Source organism: Chelmon rostratus, chromosome 17 (assembly GCF_017976325.1).
Source record: "Chelmon rostratus isolate fCheRos1 chromosome 17, fCheRos1.pri, whole genome shotgun sequence".
In the NCBI taxonomy this organism is placed as follows: domain Eukaryota; kingdom Metazoa; phylum Chordata; class Actinopteri; order Chaetodontiformes; family Chaetodontidae; genus Chelmon; species Chelmon rostratus.
The window spans coordinates 9,454,111-9,472,323 of record NC_055674.1 but is presented as its reverse complement, the minus strand read 5'-3'; the positions used below and the strand labels follow the sequence as shown (position 1 = coordinate 9,472,323).

General features: G+C 47.7%; 1 protein-coding gene across 1 annotated transcript in view; it reads left to right on the top strand.

The window, feature by feature from the left end:
- The window catches only part of sdk2a (sidekick cell adhesion molecule 2a), a 79,528-nt gene that overhangs the window by 26,341 nt on the left and 34,974 nt on the right, over window positions 1-18,213 (top strand). Inside the window, exon 2 of the mRNA XM_041956725.1 lies at window positions 17,710-17,872. Coding sequence (XP_041812659.1) covers window positions 17,710-17,872 — 163 coding nt within the window. The remainder of the gene's footprint in view (window positions 1-17,709; window positions 17,873-18,213) is intronic.

Sequence of the window (18,213 nt, the reverse complement as noted above, 5' to 3'; positions counted from 1 at the left end):
GCAGCGAATGTGGAAACAGTATTTCACTTTAATATTCAGTAATTGAATGGCAGGTCACTTCATGGGGTTTAAAACAATAACACCTCGGCAGACTCTTGCACTATAGCCGCTTTGATGCCGTGAAGTCGGCTCCCCATAGTGAAAGAAAAGCTTTAAATCTGCCTTAACGGAGGAATTCAGTCAGCAGTGGCCAGACTGTGACCTCATCTGACCTTTTTTAAGGTGTGGTTTTGGTGTTGAAATGCAGCAGCGGTTGGAACGGCCGTGTGGTCACTGCAAATTAAAGGATGAGCATGAAACTCGGATTTGACTTATTAAATTCCACTGACTCACACCCACTTTGAGGGCTTTCGCCGCACAGCCCGCATCCACTTTGTAGTGGGTCAAAGAGGTAATTTTCTTTTCCTTGTTGACTTGTAATGATATAATCAAAACATTATAGGAGCATATGTACGCCAAAGTTATGCGCGCGCGCACACACACACACATCCACACATACTTACCCAGTACACACACACACACATACACACACACGCGCAAGGCTCCTCACAGGTGGTAACCCATTAGAGACCTTTTGATTAGCTGTTTTCAAGATGTGAGTCAGGTAAACCCAGGCACTCCCTGCTGCTGTGTGATGCTAGTAAAGGTCAGCAGCTGGTAGCTTCGCTCCTCTCTACGCCGCGCTTGCTCCCTGAGCTCTGGCACCTTGGGGGGAAAAAAAAAAGCTTGTTATTCAGTAGGTGGCTTCATGTATGCTCCAGAGAAGACATTCAGAATTGTAAGCAGACATCTTCAAAAGAAATCACAAATGGGATGTGCAATTTTGTGCTTTACACCACTTTTCTTAGATAAGAATATGGCTTCCAGCTGTCACTTTTTCTTCAGGCGGGGGCGTGGGGGGTGAGTTGAAATTTTGAAACTTGCGTGAAAGCGAGGGGGGAGGGGGGAGAGACAGAGAAGAGGAGAGACGTTCATTCCTGCACTGTCCAGTCTACTGTTTCATGTAGGTCAGAGCTCTCAATGCAGGCTTTCTCTCACTTTGACACTCCCCAGGCCTGGCATGAGCTGCTTATGTCATATTAATTTCATAAGGACTGGTAGATGTGCAGTCTTTGATGTACTTTATATTGATTTTTTGTGTGTTACTTATATTTGATCCAGTTGCCTGACTTGTCTGTGTGAGGGGACTGATACCATGAAGATAAGGGTGTCAGATCAGTCGGGTGCCATGCTTTATTTCCCCCTCGACAAATCCGCCGAAGTTTCCACATCTCATCCGCGCACCGCGGTGACAGCCCGACAGGAGGGGTCCGGCCCGACACACTGCAACGATAGACAGCTCACGCTGACAATAATGCCACCGTTGCTCATACTGACAAGAGCCCATCCCTTCTCATTTCATAGAGAAGGGATGCAGAGAGAGAGAGAGAGAGAGATGGAGGAAGGGAGAGTGGAGAGGTGGGAAAAAAGAGGGAGGCTGACTGGCATGCAGTCAAGGAAAAAAGACTGATTTTTGAGCTCTAGACAGTCTGCCACCGCGATGGTAATCCTTCAGTAACACCCCTCTTCTGCTATGTAGGTAGACTGTCAGACTGATAAACACATGCACACACACAAACACAGATTATATAAAACAGGCCTCGCGCACACACGTACGCAACTCGTATGCATGGCAACAAACTGCTCAGTCATATTTTGACACGGGGATCACTGGCTCACTTTCAGCAATAAAAATACAGTTACCAATACAAATTAATCATTGCACTTGTTATCATAATGGACTGCACGGTAAATGGACTGCATTTATATAGCGCTTTTCCAGTCTACCGGCCACCCAAAGCACTTTACAGCACATGCCACATTCACCCATTCACACACACACACACACACACACACACAGTTTGCTGTGCACAAGGACATGCAGGCTGGAGGAGCCAGGGATGGATCCACGTATGACCACACGTCTAAAAATGAATGTAACTGAATCCAAAATCTCACCTCACACGAGCACAAGATGCTAAGGCACAAAGTGCTAATACTAATAAACTGAGAAGCTAAATGCTAAAAGTTGGCTAGATTCAGGAGGTTTTTGGTTTGATTTGACCTCATAGCAGCAATTCTTGTGGTGGAATGACCTCTCATTTGCATACGTGCACGGTAATGGTGCCACAGTAGCTCAGGCGCCTTTAAAAGTCTCAGCATTGGTCAGCGAAGTGGGTTGTTTTCACCCTTGTCGTAAAATCATAAGACACATGCTTTTGCACGACGCGTGCAGGAAATATGTCAAACTCCCTCCGGTGGAAACCTGTCAAAATCACGAGTGATTTCATGCAACGCTGAAAAGCAATCAGCCGTTTGTTGTGTTAAAATGTGGGTGTGTGGCTCTTTGAGACTAATGTGATTAAGCACTGCACAAATAAGTTCGACTTGACTTTTCTTATTAGGGGTTGGACCTGCTAATCCAATTTTAGATGTGAGCTTACATCTGTGATCGTGACACCAGTAGCTGTGATGACTTTTAGCCTGAATGCGAGCCTATTTTTACAAATGAAATTGTCTCTTGCTTTTTTGCCTTTGCCGGAGTTGGACGTCAGAACTGCAAATATAAAACACATATTTTCCCCCTGTGATCCCAGCAGTGTTAAACACACCTGCAACATCACAGCACAGCAGAGGCCCGGGTGCTCAATATATAAACATGGCGTTCCCTGGATGATATGCATTGGATTAGATCAGAGTGGATTAGAGGGATGTGGAGGCAGGTTGGTGAGAACAGATCACCTAGATTGAAGAGGGATTTCTAACACTTCTAAATGAGATATGGGCACGCATTCAGAGATAAGACGCTGCATATGAAAATGGGTCAATTGTTCTGCAGGTTTAGCTTGTGATTAAGAAGATTACGTTCCACCAGTGAACAACAATGGCAAAGTCAGACAGCAGCCCAGTTGTACTCCGTCAGCCTGGCTGATCCCTATTCTGTCCTTTCACCAGCATCCAGACTTTCATGTTTTGAGCGATGGGACTTAAGTACTGAGGCAGTGCTTGTCAGGCAGCAGATTTTCTGCTGGAACAGAACATAACAAAGCACAGTATAATTTGACTCATTCCCAGACCAAAGACTGTTTTGATGAAGGTCTGTGCGGGTGTGTTTCTGGTCCCACCACCTCACCCTCCATTTTTCAGAGGAGAGTGATTAGAGCAGGAGCACTTAGGCCAGAGCGAGTGGACTGATATTGATTGATCAAACCTGAGCCGTTCAGTCCTGGAGAGGAGCGAGGGTTTCCACACGGTCCTCTATTCCTCCCTAATGAAAGGGAGGCAAAGCTCGCTGCCTCCTTTGATCCAGAAGGGATTAAAATAGTGTTGCTTATGGAAGTAGAAAGATCAGGGCTGCCTGTTCCTCCTTCTGTCTGGCGTACTGCTGGGAAAGATATACAGCCCTGTGCTGTGGAGTCTGAGGCCAGGTCAGATCATGGCGGGGCCAGGAGGTGTGATCCACAACATGGTCAACTAATAAGAACACCTGCCTCCGCGATGCTTTGATCACAAGTATCATCATCTTTATATATTTCCAGCCTCTCTGTGCGGCACGTCCAGCTCTTGTTTGTCTGTTTCTAATTTCCTTCCAGAATCATATCTGTGTTTGCTGCCATTACATGTTTCCTGTGTGTGCGTCTACAAACAGTTGTCTTTGTAATGCATCACAAGCCTCCCACTGAAGGAAACAGATCTGAGGTTTCTGACAGTCTGTCTGTTTGCGAAGGGGAAAGCAGGTTAGAATCAATAAGATCATTTTGATATGCACGACGGCGCCTTGGACAGCTATTTGAAGGAAGTCCCGAAAAACACTAATAAACTTGAAGCCACACTCTCAATAATTAAAGCTGATTTTCTCTGAGAGAAAATATTTTCGAGGGAGCTGCTGAGGTGGAAGGCTTTGATACAGCCTAGGAGCCTTCATAAAAGTTTTAGATGTTGAGAGAGTAATTGACATTTTTCGCAAGTTGGCAGTCAGAACCACATATGCTTTGCCAAGTGGGCCCTCAAGTTTGTGCGGTCAGTCTCTCTTTCTTTTCTCAGCCTCTCGCTCACACACACACACACACACAAACACACACACACACTTTGTGGCCATTGCATTTTCAGTTTGATCTGTTTTATGGATTTCACAGCTCGGTTGAAAAATTCAATTAATTGAGCCATGCTGTGAAAAATCTCTCAGATCAGGATATAGTCGTTTTTCAGAGTGTGGACCATGCAGTATTCATATCTGCGTGATGCATAGAGTGCAAAACACGAGCCATTGTAGAACAGTTGATTTATGCACATATCTGCCTGATTTATCTGTGCTGTTGCACACACGCACGCACTGAGGTGGGCACTTTAGGTGATGAAGCAGTCGACCTGGGTGCTTAAGTTTTCAAGCCCCGGGGCAGTGCAACGCGTTGCGATGCGTCCGGTGACATGCGGCTCTGCTGTTAACCGCACACTTGTTGTACGCTTGCGTGAAGCCACTACAGCCCCCCAGCTGTCCAGAATGGGCTGTTTACCGCGCGGCTGTTTAAGATTTTGCCCACATGTATGTTACCTGAAAAGCGGAGGTGGAGTTGTTAAAGAGACGCTGATAGCCGCTGGCAGAAGCTGTAGCTCCGTCTGATTGTTCTCTCTAGGAGAGAGACTCTCTCTGCTCCGTTCATCCTCTCCCTTCAACTACCTGCTCATTAGGCTGGAGACCGGGGAGCTGCATGAGGCCTGGCAACGGCGTGCCTACCAGAGAAAAGCCCGACATTATCGCCTATTTATCAGAAGTTGCTGAACTCGTCAATGCACTACCAGGCATCAAAGCATCAATAAATCAGCCATCACTCTGGGCGGTCTTGACTTCTATAGCTTCCTGTCGCCCTGACACACTTTTATATACTCGTTTTATTCACTTTTTATGTGCCGGGTTGATGTATTTTATCGAGCTAGTTACTACAGAACATAAACTAGGGATTACAACCTTGTGAATAAAAAAAATCTGCCCCCAGAGAGAAATGGAAGCAATCTGTTTTTAATATACCCTACTTCTTATTCCGCACTGCTACGACGCTTCACTTTCCGTCACTCAGCCTGCCTTCCTTGTTGCCTGCGAATGTATGCAGAAAGTGAGCAACATTGTTTTTATATCCTATTATCCGGAGGATTTGCCTGGCCCTCTCACCCGCTCCACACCCCCCCCTCCTCCTCCCCACAACTTTACCTTTCTACCTGTTAAGCCTTCCAGAAGCAGATGCTGTTATCTCCCAGGCTTTCAACAGCCTGTCACATCCACTAGCTTCTCCCTCCTTCAAAAGCTGTCTCCCACTACCTCTCTGGATGAACTCCCCGCGGTTCCCCATTCCTGCTGGGAGGCGCAGCCGGCGATGTCAAACTTGGGGAAGAAAGGAGGAACCAACACAAGGGTCAGGATGATGGAAGGAGTGTGTGAGTGAAAGACTGAGGGGTGCCGTCACAATAAGGTTGTTATTTATTTTTTTCCCTTCTGTTTCCAAAGCTGACTTCATCGATTTTTCTAACCTGAAACACAGTCACTGTGGAACCTTCCATCGTCCTATAGATTGGAATTGATTGCCTTGAGGCTCTCTTGTCCTGTAAATATTTGCAAGGCTTTATTGATTCCATTAGTGGCTGGCTGCTATTTGTGACAATGGTATGGATGGTTGCCGTTGGTAAGACTAAACTAATGCTTGGAGGCCAGTGCCTTTTTTTTTTTTTTTTTTCACTGCACATTAAGGTCTTGTTTCACACGTGTATTGTTGTATACAACCTGTTCTTGCAGCCATTATGAGTTCAAATGGTGGCTTACTTGATTTGTGTGCGGCTTCTTGAAAGCGAGCTACTCAGGTGGATGATGTACAAGCTCACAGCCACTCTCATTAGCCCGTTTATTCATCTTCAAAGGAAGCGTTGATACGCTATTTGGTTCCAGGTGCGTCCGTGCGTAGCGTGTCCGAGAATGACATAGTGCGGCTTTGCTGTAAGGCGAAAAGGACCCGACCTTGAATGTGACCCCCGCGAGGCCGAGCTGATCTCAGCATGATGGAAAGAAAAGGAGGAGGCCACTGCTTTAAAAGAGCTGTCCTCCCTCGCTCGTAAAGCCCGGACACAATGCTCATATAGAGGCTAATGATGTACAGTGGATATAGGCTGTGGGTGTTTCATCTAAGCTGTGGGAGCAAGCGGCCGGGAGAGTGCTGCTTAAGAGCGCAGGGGAGAGCGCGGTGGCCTACGCACTGCTGCTCTGTTAACCCGCATCTCCTCAAACACCCCCTCCTCCTGCATATTCTACTGTTGTCTCAGGAACACAAAGACTATTTTCAGGCAGCCAATCCACAGAAGAGCGGGGAAACTGCAGCCCTGCATGCCCCTAAAAGCCTTCATGACTTTTTAATCGGTGGCTCAGGGCTCTGCGTCCGGCGGTTGGAGAGTGGACCCCACTGCCAGAGCTCCACTCCACGGAGGGATCAAGCCCCCCCGCCCCCCCTCCGCTCGAGTCTCGGGCCTGTCAAAGCAGTCAGGCATGGAGGCAGTGGATGGGTGGCATCTGAAGGTGAGAGAGGGAGGAGGCAGGGGGGGCAGAGTTGGCAGTGGAAAAGAGCAGTTTGCGGTTGAGAAGGGTTGGTAGAAGGCAGCCAGGAGGGAATGTTTGTAAAGGGAGGAAGAATTTATGTGAAACTGCTGAGAGGAGGAATAGCCCTGCACCAAAATAGCAATTTCTGAGGTGAGAAAGAGTTTGTTCAGTGGAGTTGTAAGAGAAAAGTGATGTGTGTGCATACGCGTGTGTTTGTGTACGCATGGTGCGTTTGGTAGCACAGCATTTGGAAGTGATGGATTGTTGCAGCATACCAAACAGAGTAGGAAAGGTGGGTGGTGGATTTTATTGGAGAGCTGGAAAGGTTTTGTGATGAATAATAGTCACGAGTGAATTGGTCATTGTCAGAACCCTCCAGAGCCTATTGAATCAGCAAGGCTAGGGTTTTACAATGAGCTTCAGCCATGAAGATCAGCCTGTTGGGTTGTAATAGATGGAAAGTGAGTTGATGGAGGCAGGAGGTACAATAGATGAGGCTAGCTCTCGCTCCTGGAGCGGCATTTGTCTGTGGGGAAATGGGCCACAGGAGAGACCTGTGTTCCTCCCACACACTGTGCAGAGATCAGAGAGCAATATGGATGCATTTGATGATCGCGCCCCAGACACGTGCACACACACACTCGCACAGGTACACGCACACACACACATACAATGTGGCTCAGAGCAGAGTAAACATGCTGCAAGGGTAGCATGCTGGCTAATGATGCCCTGTTGACCCATCGCTAATGATCCCCCTCAGCTCAGCTCAGCTAGGAACATGATGGGCTTTGATCTGTCTGTCATTAACGTACTGTGGAGTACATGCACGTCTCTTTAATCTGATGAAGAATTTAGATATACATCAACTAGCCAGAGAGACGCTCGCGTGTTTGCACGCGTGTATTCACATCTTTGATAATTATACACGCACAGTCACACGTATAGGAACACATACTGTACACACTTACTGTACACTCACAAACATCTGCATTTACTGTATATGGAGGTCAACAAGTACGCAGTGATACTTTTGCACACACACACACATACACACACACACTTCCAAGCACATAAGCAGGAAAGCACAAAAAGCCTTGAAATCCATGACAGAGATTACGCATGTCATTTAGTCGCTGCGGTAAAAAAGCAGTAATAAATAAAACAGATGATTTATTAATATCCAGAGTTGTAATCCACTGCATTATACGTGTATTAAAGCACATTACTTATCATGGCATGGTGAGCGTTAAAGTGCTTCTAATAAAATTCTTAAGTGCCTACAGGCATTTCAAAGCGGCAGCAGATCTCGGAGCAGTATCTCCTCAGTGTCTCACTAATGGGACTGATGTAAATATGTTCATTTGCGAATCTTTCCTCCAATTTAGCGCTGCTCATATTGTAGATGAAGATTATCCAGGGATTATGAGGCCCGGAAAAAAACGCTATTTGATGTGTATTTATGAACGGCTTATAGATGTAGTAATATGGAATTAGGTCCCATCATGGGTGGAAAATACAAACGTGAAAAAGTGTCACTCCTACCTCCCCCATCTGGCTCGCTGTCAGGTTGTCATTTAGTGATATGCATTTCCAAAAATGGAAATTTAACAGACGTTTATGATGCAAATCACAGGCTATAACTCTATGTGGTGTGGAGGGCCGCATTAAGCCTTCAAATCACTCATGCCGTTGCTCTGGCGCCAGTAACATTATGCCGTATCCGCTTGATCGTTTGCACATATTTCAATGTTTGATTGCAGCCAACAACAGTCAATGCCTCCGCTTTGTAGGTCCTTCGAGGCGGAGAAAGTTCAGAGAATTACCAACATGGATTTTTTTTTTTCTAAAGAGCAGTGGTGGGAACATTTCAATAACACAGCAAGGAAAAAAAATGCTCTCTGAATACATTAACCTGATGGAAGATGGTGTTACTATTTAAATTTATGTAATTTCTAGCGATAACCTCCAGGATATACGTGACATTGTGTGAAGACTAAAATTGCTGCGGTTGTAATTCCCTTTTTTTTCATATAAAGAGCTCTTGCATATGTATAAGACTCTGTCAAAAAATAGAGCTAACCTTGGTTTTTACTTTCGCAAATTCAAAACTTCTTTACGGCTTTCCGTACTTCACATTCTCTGGCATGGGAAATTGATTCATTGGGGTGCAAAGAGTTGAAGGGTTGAATCTTGCATTTTCCTGTTAGCAAGTTTCCTTAATCTCTGCCCACAACCTAAATGGAGAAACCAACCCTGCCAACATCGCTGCAGCAACACTGGGAGCAATGTTAGCTTGAGTGCAAGCTTCAGAATATAATTAGAAAAACATCATCAGCCTCATGTATTAGATAGCGTTGTTGGCACAGGGCTCCAAGCTGTAGTTTGTGCCAGTGTTATGATAAGCATCAAGGGGTATGGTCTGGCTGTCTTGCTTGCAGTTTTTACATCAAAATGACAAAATCTTTACAATTTTAAATGTGGGGACGGATGACAGGCATTTTAGGAGGAGATGGGTGATTACACTGAGAGTTTGTTTGTATATAACAAACATATGATCAGGTTAAATGGACGGCTCTTCCACTTTGTTACCTTAAGTTATGTACTCAGATGATGAAGAGAGATATACATGTCTTTAATGTTCCGGTGTGGTCCGTCAGAATTAGCATCTAATCATCATTCATTAATTTCATTCTCAAGCATGCATCACTTCATAGTATCCACACAGGATGCTATTATGCACCTCCAATTTTAACAAGTCATGTTTCTCGCACTAAATCATCCTAAAGGATCGTGTGGAGAGAACACAACGATTAGTTCCCTGACTGAGAATTTTCCCCCCGCTTTGTTCGAGTTGCGTGCTTCTCACTCAGCACCCGTTACTCTAACTGATAATTGAGATGAGCAATGTGGTGTGAAGTCATGTAAGAACCAGCCAAACGCTTCCATTAGCATAATGTCAGGGCGTTCAGATCTTTGTCTGCCTGCTGGCATAGCGCTGGCTGGCTGTCTTCACACAATGCCACGGAGCCGTGTTCCTCCTCCGTCTCTCCTCCTGCTTGGGGGGCATGTGCACGTCAGAGGCGGGGAGAGACTCTTCTGCCTGTGTGGATGCCTCGGAGGTCAGGGATGAGGCCTGGTGGGATGGCCTGGCAGGAGCGCGGCAGCTTTGAGGTTCCATCTGAAGGAAGTGATTTGGGGGCGATGGGGTAGCTATGACACAATCACAGAGCGGGACTTGGTGCTCAAGCGTGGATGATGGGAGAAAATAGTGGTCAGAGGGCCTCGCAGTAATGCGGTGGAGAGAGGCAGTGATGTGACAAGCTCCATTCTGCCAGCTCTCACACTCCAGAGGTCTCAATTAGGAACAGGGACTCTGTGTTCCCACAGGCTGCCCTGCTCACAAAGGTGATGATCCTGCTACACATCACCCGAGACCTCCACCAAAGTTGGAAGAAAGCATCCTCCATGCACTCTTCAACTCCACTCATCTATCATCTCTTACTCCTTCCTGCCAAAGACCTGTTGTTGCTCACGTGTAATCGAGTCCGTGTGACGTATTGTCAATTTGAGAAACTCCTCAGATCCCGATCCCTGATGCATTGACACAGAGGAAGGGTTCTGTCTCCTGCAAAACAGGTAAATAAAGCATTGCCAGCACTGATTGCTGTTCACACCCAGGCGCAGAGGAAGGAAGTGAGACAGACAGGCAGTCAGTGTAAGCGTAATGAAGGGAGATAATAATTCTTTTCTCTGTCAGCTGCTCTCTGCCATTAGCATTTACTGCCAGCCCCTGCCACTCACTGCTTGGCGCCCATGCACTCTGCCACACTGATAAGAATCACAATCACCAGCCATTCCACATGCATATATTACAATGGCAGGCGCCCTGATACCTCGCACCTAGCAAAACACTATTAGCATGCCACTGGTATCTCTCCAATTCAGAGATTCAAAGGGATCGGCTGGGGAGAAAAGCACGGATGGGACATGGCGGTTTGAATCCATGCATTTTGTCTGATAATATTCCAGAGTACATATCTTAAAGACGCACAGCCACAAACGCACGAGCACGAGCATGTGCATGCACATTTACACACACACACACACACACTATGTGAGGGGTAAAGGAGAACAAGGAGCAGACAGGTGTTCATAATGTCAAGAGCAAAGATGACTCTCTCCTCCAAAAATGTACAACTCCATCTATATGTTAATGGTGGGAGAGAAAGATCCAGATCCTGTCTGGGGCATCAACCAATTAAATCAAGACCTGTGTGATAGCAACGTCTGCACGGAGCTGCCCGCAGAGGTCCCAGGATGGACGGGCAGCGCAGCAATGCAGGTGCATTTGATCCTATCCATCTCAACGCGTGTGAAATAATGTTTCCCCCACCATACCATCCACTAATTAGGATCTAATTATCCAGGCTAGTGTAAACAATCGCAGCAGATGGCATAGCGCGCAGTATTAACTCTAATGACCCGGGGCCCTGTGGAATTCACATTTCAGCGCGTTTGTTTATTTTCCTCCATTAGTCTTTGCCCTACTTTCTAAATTCACTTAGGCCTATTTCCAACCTTCTCATGCCTTGAGAAAAGCTGCCCGCCTCCTATTCCCGTTGCTGCTCGTTGCTTTTTTTTTTCATTTGCTATTTCTTCCACTTACTGTCGTTTATCTGTTTTGTGTTGCTTTCTCTCTCGCTCTCTTTTTTCTTTTTTCAAACAATGTCAATTAGCCCTCACAAAGATCAAGTGAAAATTTTTTACCTGCCCCCCCACACACACACACACACCACCACCGTCTCCCTTCTCCCTGGTGAAAAGAGAATTAAGAGGGAGTCAGAGAGAGAGGCGCGCGTGTGATCTGGCGCACGGATACCTCACTTCTTCTTCCAAATCGTAGAAGCTGTCTGTCACACCTGGGAAATAATACTGTGATGTCAGTCACACGCGCGCTTCAACGGGTGGGAAGTCTGGATCATTTCCCACTGTGTTCCACTCAATAAGATCTCTCCAAGCCTCACTTTCCGTAAGAAAAAACAATTTCATATATCTTGTCTTTGGAAAGTAAGAAATTGCCATAGTGTCTGGCTTACATTTCTAAGTTGATGCATTGATCTGTTGGCGCCAAGAATGTGCTCACAGCTCCCCGCTACAAGACATAAATCTTATTTGAGTGCCACAAAGTCAGACGAGAATCCCTCCTTTATCTTTTACAAAGCTGTGACTATCCCTCGGTGATTAAAGACACAACTTTCTACATCTAGCTACAGTTGTTCAGCTGCGGTTTCCCCGCTGTTCGTCGGACAAGGCTGAGCTGACGAGAGACTGGATGCTGCAGAGGGCGTGTAATGGCGGCCGTGGGTGTGTGAGGTCTCATTAATTGACGCCGGGCCTTGTGCCTGTGCTCCTCTGCGTGCCGTGCTCTCTGCCAGGAGCTGGACTTGCTAATGAGGCTCCTGGATATCACAGACATGTCCCACGGTGCGGCGTACAATATACTGCTAGTGACTCAGAGTGCTAAAGAGAAGGGGAGAGCGGGGCGAGAGGGTGGAGGAAAATAGAGAGTCAGGAGCGATGCAGAGAGACAGAAAAAGATGGAGACGATTCTGGACTGAGAGCTGGAGGGAAGGGGCGCGGGAAACGTGTGCGTGAGAGATGACAACTGATGAGAGGGCAGGGAGAGAGAGAGTGTGAAAACTACTGTACTGGGAGAGATCAAGGCCGCCAAGAAAGAGAGACTGCCACGACACACGGAGAGGAAACTGTTATTGTGGCGGGTAAAAGGGAAGAGAAACTTAAGATGGGTGCAGAAGAGAAAAGACGATGATAATGCGAGGCAGGCAGAGCATAGCAGAGAGGCAGAGGAAGGCACTCAGAGGAGCAGTGAGGCAAACAGGGACGAATTCCAAACAGAAAGGGTGTGTGTGTGTGTGTGCGAATTTGTCTGTGCTGCCCGCTGGAGTGTGTGTCCAGATAATTCAATCTGCTGCCCATTGACTGGCCTCCCGCTCCGTCTTCACTCCTAATTAAATCTCCATTTGTTGGCTGGATGCTACTGCTTCTAATTGTGTTGCCGTAGCTTCAGATAGACACACAGGTACGCCCACGCACACGCGCACGATCACCCCCGCGCGGCACACACACACACACGGGGCCCACAGCGAGCGTGACACCAGACACGTCACCGCGGGACATTACACCTCAATTAATCACATCAATTACACATCAATTAACCCGTGGCGATCCGCTAAACACAGCTGGGATGCGGGCGGCATTTCATCTGCAGCGACCTGGGGACTTCTCCTGCAACATCAAAGCAGACGCACCATCAAAAAGAAAAACATTTTCGACAGCTTAACATGAAAATCCATATTTCTACTTCATCTCTTCCTGTGAGCAGTGAGCATGACTGTGTGAGCTTTTAAAGGCATGCCACTTGGGCCATGAAGTCTATATCGCCACACATAGATACCAAGGGAACTTATGCAGCGCGTAGTCCTATTAACTGCTGCACAAACATGTTCTAGGGGCTATAAATAGTGAGGGGGGGGCACCAAGCTGTGATGGACTGGCACTCACATGCAGCATGCAGATGCTGATCCATGGGCCATTTCTGTAAATGAATGTAGGGGTAAATGGAGGCTCTCCATCTCCCCTCCCTGTCTTACAGGCCTGGTCTGCTTGTTTGGCTTCGGCTATAATGGGTCGCTTCACCTTGCAGCCTGGTGTTGGAGGACAGCACCCCCACCCCCCTCTCTCTTTTCTCTCCTCTTTCTCCCCCTCTCACTACCTCACCTCACCCTGCCTCCACATCACACCTCCATCTCTCTTTGTTTTCATCATTAAACCCAGCGTTTCTCTCACCATCTGTTTCGCCGTCACTCCGTCTTCCTCCTCTCTGTCTTCTCTTGTTCGCTCTCTTTTTTAATCCCTGCCCTGGTGCCCGCCCGCTTTCTGACTCACCTAAGTGATGGAGTGTAAATCGGTGGGGTGCCCGTTGTCACGGTGACAGCGACTTGTGACAGAGTGACAGATGAGCCTGACCTTCAGGACGGGCCGTGTCTTCACGGGGTGGGGCGGGTGGGTGTCGATGTGTGTATATACGTGTTTGCTAAAACAGCTTCATGTCCTGACCCAAACGCTCTCATCTCAACTTGCGAAGCAACAAATGAATCGTAGAAGACAAGCCAGCGTGCATAAGGGGGAGGGAGGGTGGGTTCATCAGCTTTTAAAATGCTTTTAACCCTCCTCCACCAACCCCACAATCAGCACCCTTTCACCAACCCATTACCAGGCCAAGGTCGCTGCCATGACTGTTGCATGACCTCCATCAGAGAGGCTAACCATGACCCATCTTGCACGTTAAAGTCCAATTGCAGAGGCTAAATGATAGCGCTAAATTATCCTGGATGACATGAAGCGCCATGAGGTGGACTGGATGTGGTCGATGGAGCAGGGAAGTTATGTGCATATGTATGGGTGTGCGTGTCTGTCTGGGAATGGAGGCGCGGTAGGATGAGGGGGCAAACGGCTAGCAAGAGATTAGACCACCGAATGTTTCAGCAAGCAGGGGCTCCACTTTTATCGCCGCATCTCTCACTGATACAGCTGTGCCAGGCGCCAGCTAGGATATGGTTACCTGGGCTCAAACACAGGATTGAACAGAGGGCAGGAAGAGCTCCCTGCTGTTGGAGGGGAACAGGGGTAAGGAGGTGAGGCAAAAAATAAGCCCAAAAAAAATGCAAGACAAACGTCGAATGTGAACAGGGTCTGTGTGATTGCGTGCCAGCGTGGTGTAATGGTGAGCACAATGGGTCCAGGTTTATAAAGCTGCCCCAGTGCCTGTGGTCTTTGTCTCACAGCCATTAAAATTCTGTGTATGCGGCAGGGGACCCGGCTGGAGCCATGCCACCATTCAACCTCAGCTGTCAGGTTAGAATAAGGTGTTTTATATCTGTGGTGAATGGGCTGTGGAGGTGCAGCTTGACTTTTGGGGGGGGGGGGGGGGGGGGGCAGCCGCTGCCACATTAAAGCCCTCCTGGTCCTCCCGTGCCTGTTTTGGGTCTGACCCATTTTGGTTGCCTTTTATCTGTCCTCATAGTGCTGCAGGAATGCCTGGTCCAGAAGGACTGCCCTCTAGGTTTCCATCTGGATTTGGAGCCTGCAGCAGGCGCTGCTGCGCACCTGCCAAACCCACCACTCTCCCTTTGTTCATCACTGGGATGGAGGAGGCGGCAGCTCTTCGTGGCCAGTGCTCTGCTGTCTCCTCCTCTCTACGAGCCAGTCAGCCGCGGTCAGATGGACACATGTGTGTGCTTGTGTCTACAAGCATGTGTGTGTGTGTGTGTGTGAACGTGTCCTGCATGTTTGTCATATGCGCTTCTCCTCCATGAAGTCAAAGCGCTCTAAAAGGAGATGACGCCTGAGACAAATTATGGATCATATCAGAGTGGAGGCAAACACACCGACCTGACAGCAGCATTCGCAGTGAGCTGCCGCTACTGTACATGCTGTATACATTAACACAGCTTTGCGCTGTTGTGCATACATGAGATGCTTCACATCTGCATGAACGACAACAGATGTTCCCACGTTGATGTGCACGTACAAACAGGTTGAACACACTTCCAGACTCGCACACAAAACAAATCAGAGGAAACGGAGAAAGCACGCTTAAAACACACGCTGTGTCTCCCACAGACACGAACACGCATCAGCAGCGTTTGACCTCAGAGGTTCCCTGTGAAGATCAAGAGCGCAGTGATGAAGAGGAAGGCGAGAATGAGGGTCAGACAAGAGGTTCTCTGTTGGAAACTCATTAGATCCCGGAGCCCAGCGTGCAGAGGAACCAGTCCTATCTTGCTTTTGCAGTAAGAACTGTCAGCGGTCAGCGGCCATTTAAGTTCAGACTGAGTCTCAAAGAGAAGAACACTCGAGCTGTGCTACATGGGGAGCGATCTGTGTAACAGTCTTGGGTTCAGCAGCATGGTAGTGGATGTTCTGTTCTTTGCGTGATGTTGAACAATGACTTTTCTCCCCAGCCGGATTTGTTCCTGGAAACGTACACTTTGCTCGAAATGTAAAATTGGTCACAAGTGTTAAGGGGTTCGTAATTAGGGCTCAGCTGAATGGTTGAGTGAGGCAGAAATGAACGTGAACACATGAATGGCGCTGAAACAGGTAACCACACCGGTGATTACTGTGCACTCAGTTCCCCGTTCCACGATTTCACGTGGGTAAGTTGGCATTATGCATTATCCTTTTGCCTCACGTGATCAGTGTGTGAGTCTGGCTTTGGTGTGTGCAGGTCTCTAATGGTGGCTTGTTGATAGAGCTGCATTGCTAAGTGCACGTTGCCTCCGAGCCCCCGAACCAGCTGGAAGTGGATGGGTGTTGACTGCGTACGTGCGTTCAGGCGTAAGCGAATGTTTTGGGATCGTGTGTGTACTTTGTGTGTGTGTGTGTGTCAAGTACAGATGCATTTACTAGTGGATGGAATTACAGCAAAGCCACCTCTCCTGCGGCTAGTGTTTGGGAAGGGTGGGGGGGTAGCGATGGCTCCTCCATTTGGGCTCAGACAGGGATCAGTTTCAAGGGCCTGTTAGGTTTGACTATTTGTTTTGGAGAAGTCCATGCAAGGGTGGTAGAAAGAACAGATTAGCCGGGCAGTGGAGTATTGTTGTTGCCAAATGGGAAAAAAATGCAAGGGCTGGTTTTTGAACACAGAAAGCGATGAGATGGCTGCTGTTTGTTTGCCTCCTTTTATGAGCGGTGTGTTTGTGGGCTATCGATAGGGGAGTAAGCTGCAGCTTTCAAAGGGATATTGTGTGCCCCCTGTGTGTACGTGTGTGTTGTGTGTGTGTGCACAGTGCGCGCAGGGCTGCTCTGTGTGTGAAACACACTCATTCTTTTATTTACAGTTTCAATCAGGTTCAATTTTCTGCATCCCCTTCCCTGCTCAGCAAGGCCGGCTGCCCTCGCGTTCACCCAGTTCCACCGCGCCATCATCCGCATTCGCCGCCATAAATCTCGGGTGCGAACTTGTGCGCGGCCCGTGCGAGAGAGAGAGAGAGCGAGAGGCTCCAGTAATCAGCCATGAGAGAGTGAGTCAGCTCGTGTGGTAGACCGAGAACCGGGCGTGCTCCGGGCCTTGGCGGCTTACTGCAACTATTAATACAGACTTTAATTAGCCCGCCACAAACACTGGCACAATCGGCTCAGTGTCGCCCGTGGCTGGTGAGGCAGACAGATCAATAGGTCTGATCATGCCTTTTTCATCAGCTCAAATGAAAGCACTTTGTCTCCAAGCTCAGCCCTGGACCTCGCGCTTCACCTTAAAGGCTTTCTGTGGCTGCACTCGCTGTGTGCAGTGTTGCGGATGGGGCCTGTATAATCTGGCTGCATTAGGGAACTATAAAGATAAATGAAGGGAGGCACAGAGCATAACTCATCCTGTCAGAGAAGGGGGTTTAAGGCTGGGAAACTTTGTGTTTTCTAAAGCAGCCCCTACCACCCCCACCCCCCATGGCTTCCTAGTTTCACCCTGTCTCTTCCTCCTACTTGCCTGCGTTCTTTTTGTTGTTGTTGTTGTTGTTGTTGCGCGCAATCTCGACTGGATTTTTCTCCATCTGCTTTCTGTCTATTCCACCTTCCCGCCTCTCTCCATCTCCCTCTGCCTCCCCGTCCTCTTTTACTGATCTAGAGGTATGGAAGTGTTCATTTACACTTCCTCTGCTGCACAAATTGCTCTCCTACCTCTTTGCCAGTGCATTTCAAATGAAATAAAAGAGTAAGCTGCTTGTGCAGTAACAACTTACTCCATGTGCTTTTTGGCAGGCTTCTCTGTTGACCTTCAAGTTCCCAATCAGCGGCGAAGAAAAATGGAAATAGCTTGTTCTGAAGCCCTCATTTCCTGTGAATTGCTGGAATTGTGTTGTGTGCCTGCTCACAGGGCTTCTGAATCACTGCTCTTTTTTTTCCCCAACAACCCCCTCTCTCGCCACTTCACTTTCTTTCTCTCCCATCTCTTCCTGTCTTTTTATAATCACCATTACTTTTTTTTTCCCTCTTCCCTCCCCCTCTCCTTCCAGTAGACGATGTCCCACCTTATTTCAAGATGGAGCCTCCTCAGACCCAGGTTCACCTGGAGGGGAACCGCCTGGTCCTAACCTGCATGGCAGAGGGCAGCTGGCCCCTGGAGTTCAAGTGGATCTACAACGGTACCGAGCTCACACGTTTCTCCTTGGAATACAGGTGAGGAACGCAGCCCTGCCTGCCAGAACTGATTCTATTATCTTTTTTTTTATTATTATTATTCATCAACTATAATTAGCTTACTACATGAGGACATTTTAGCAGCATTTAATTGTAACTAATAGCTCAATCGCTCATTTTTATTCATATTCCAGACTCATTTCTATGGATTTATTCAGGACTGATTTGGCTGCATGTCTCCCCTGAGACATAACATCTTGTGTTCAGGGGGTTGTCAGATTTATCCCGATTTATATCTTACACCGCTTTCAACATTCAGAGATGGTGTTAGCAGATAACTCTTCGTTTCCCTCATGCTGTTCGGCTTTTCGCCGAAACCA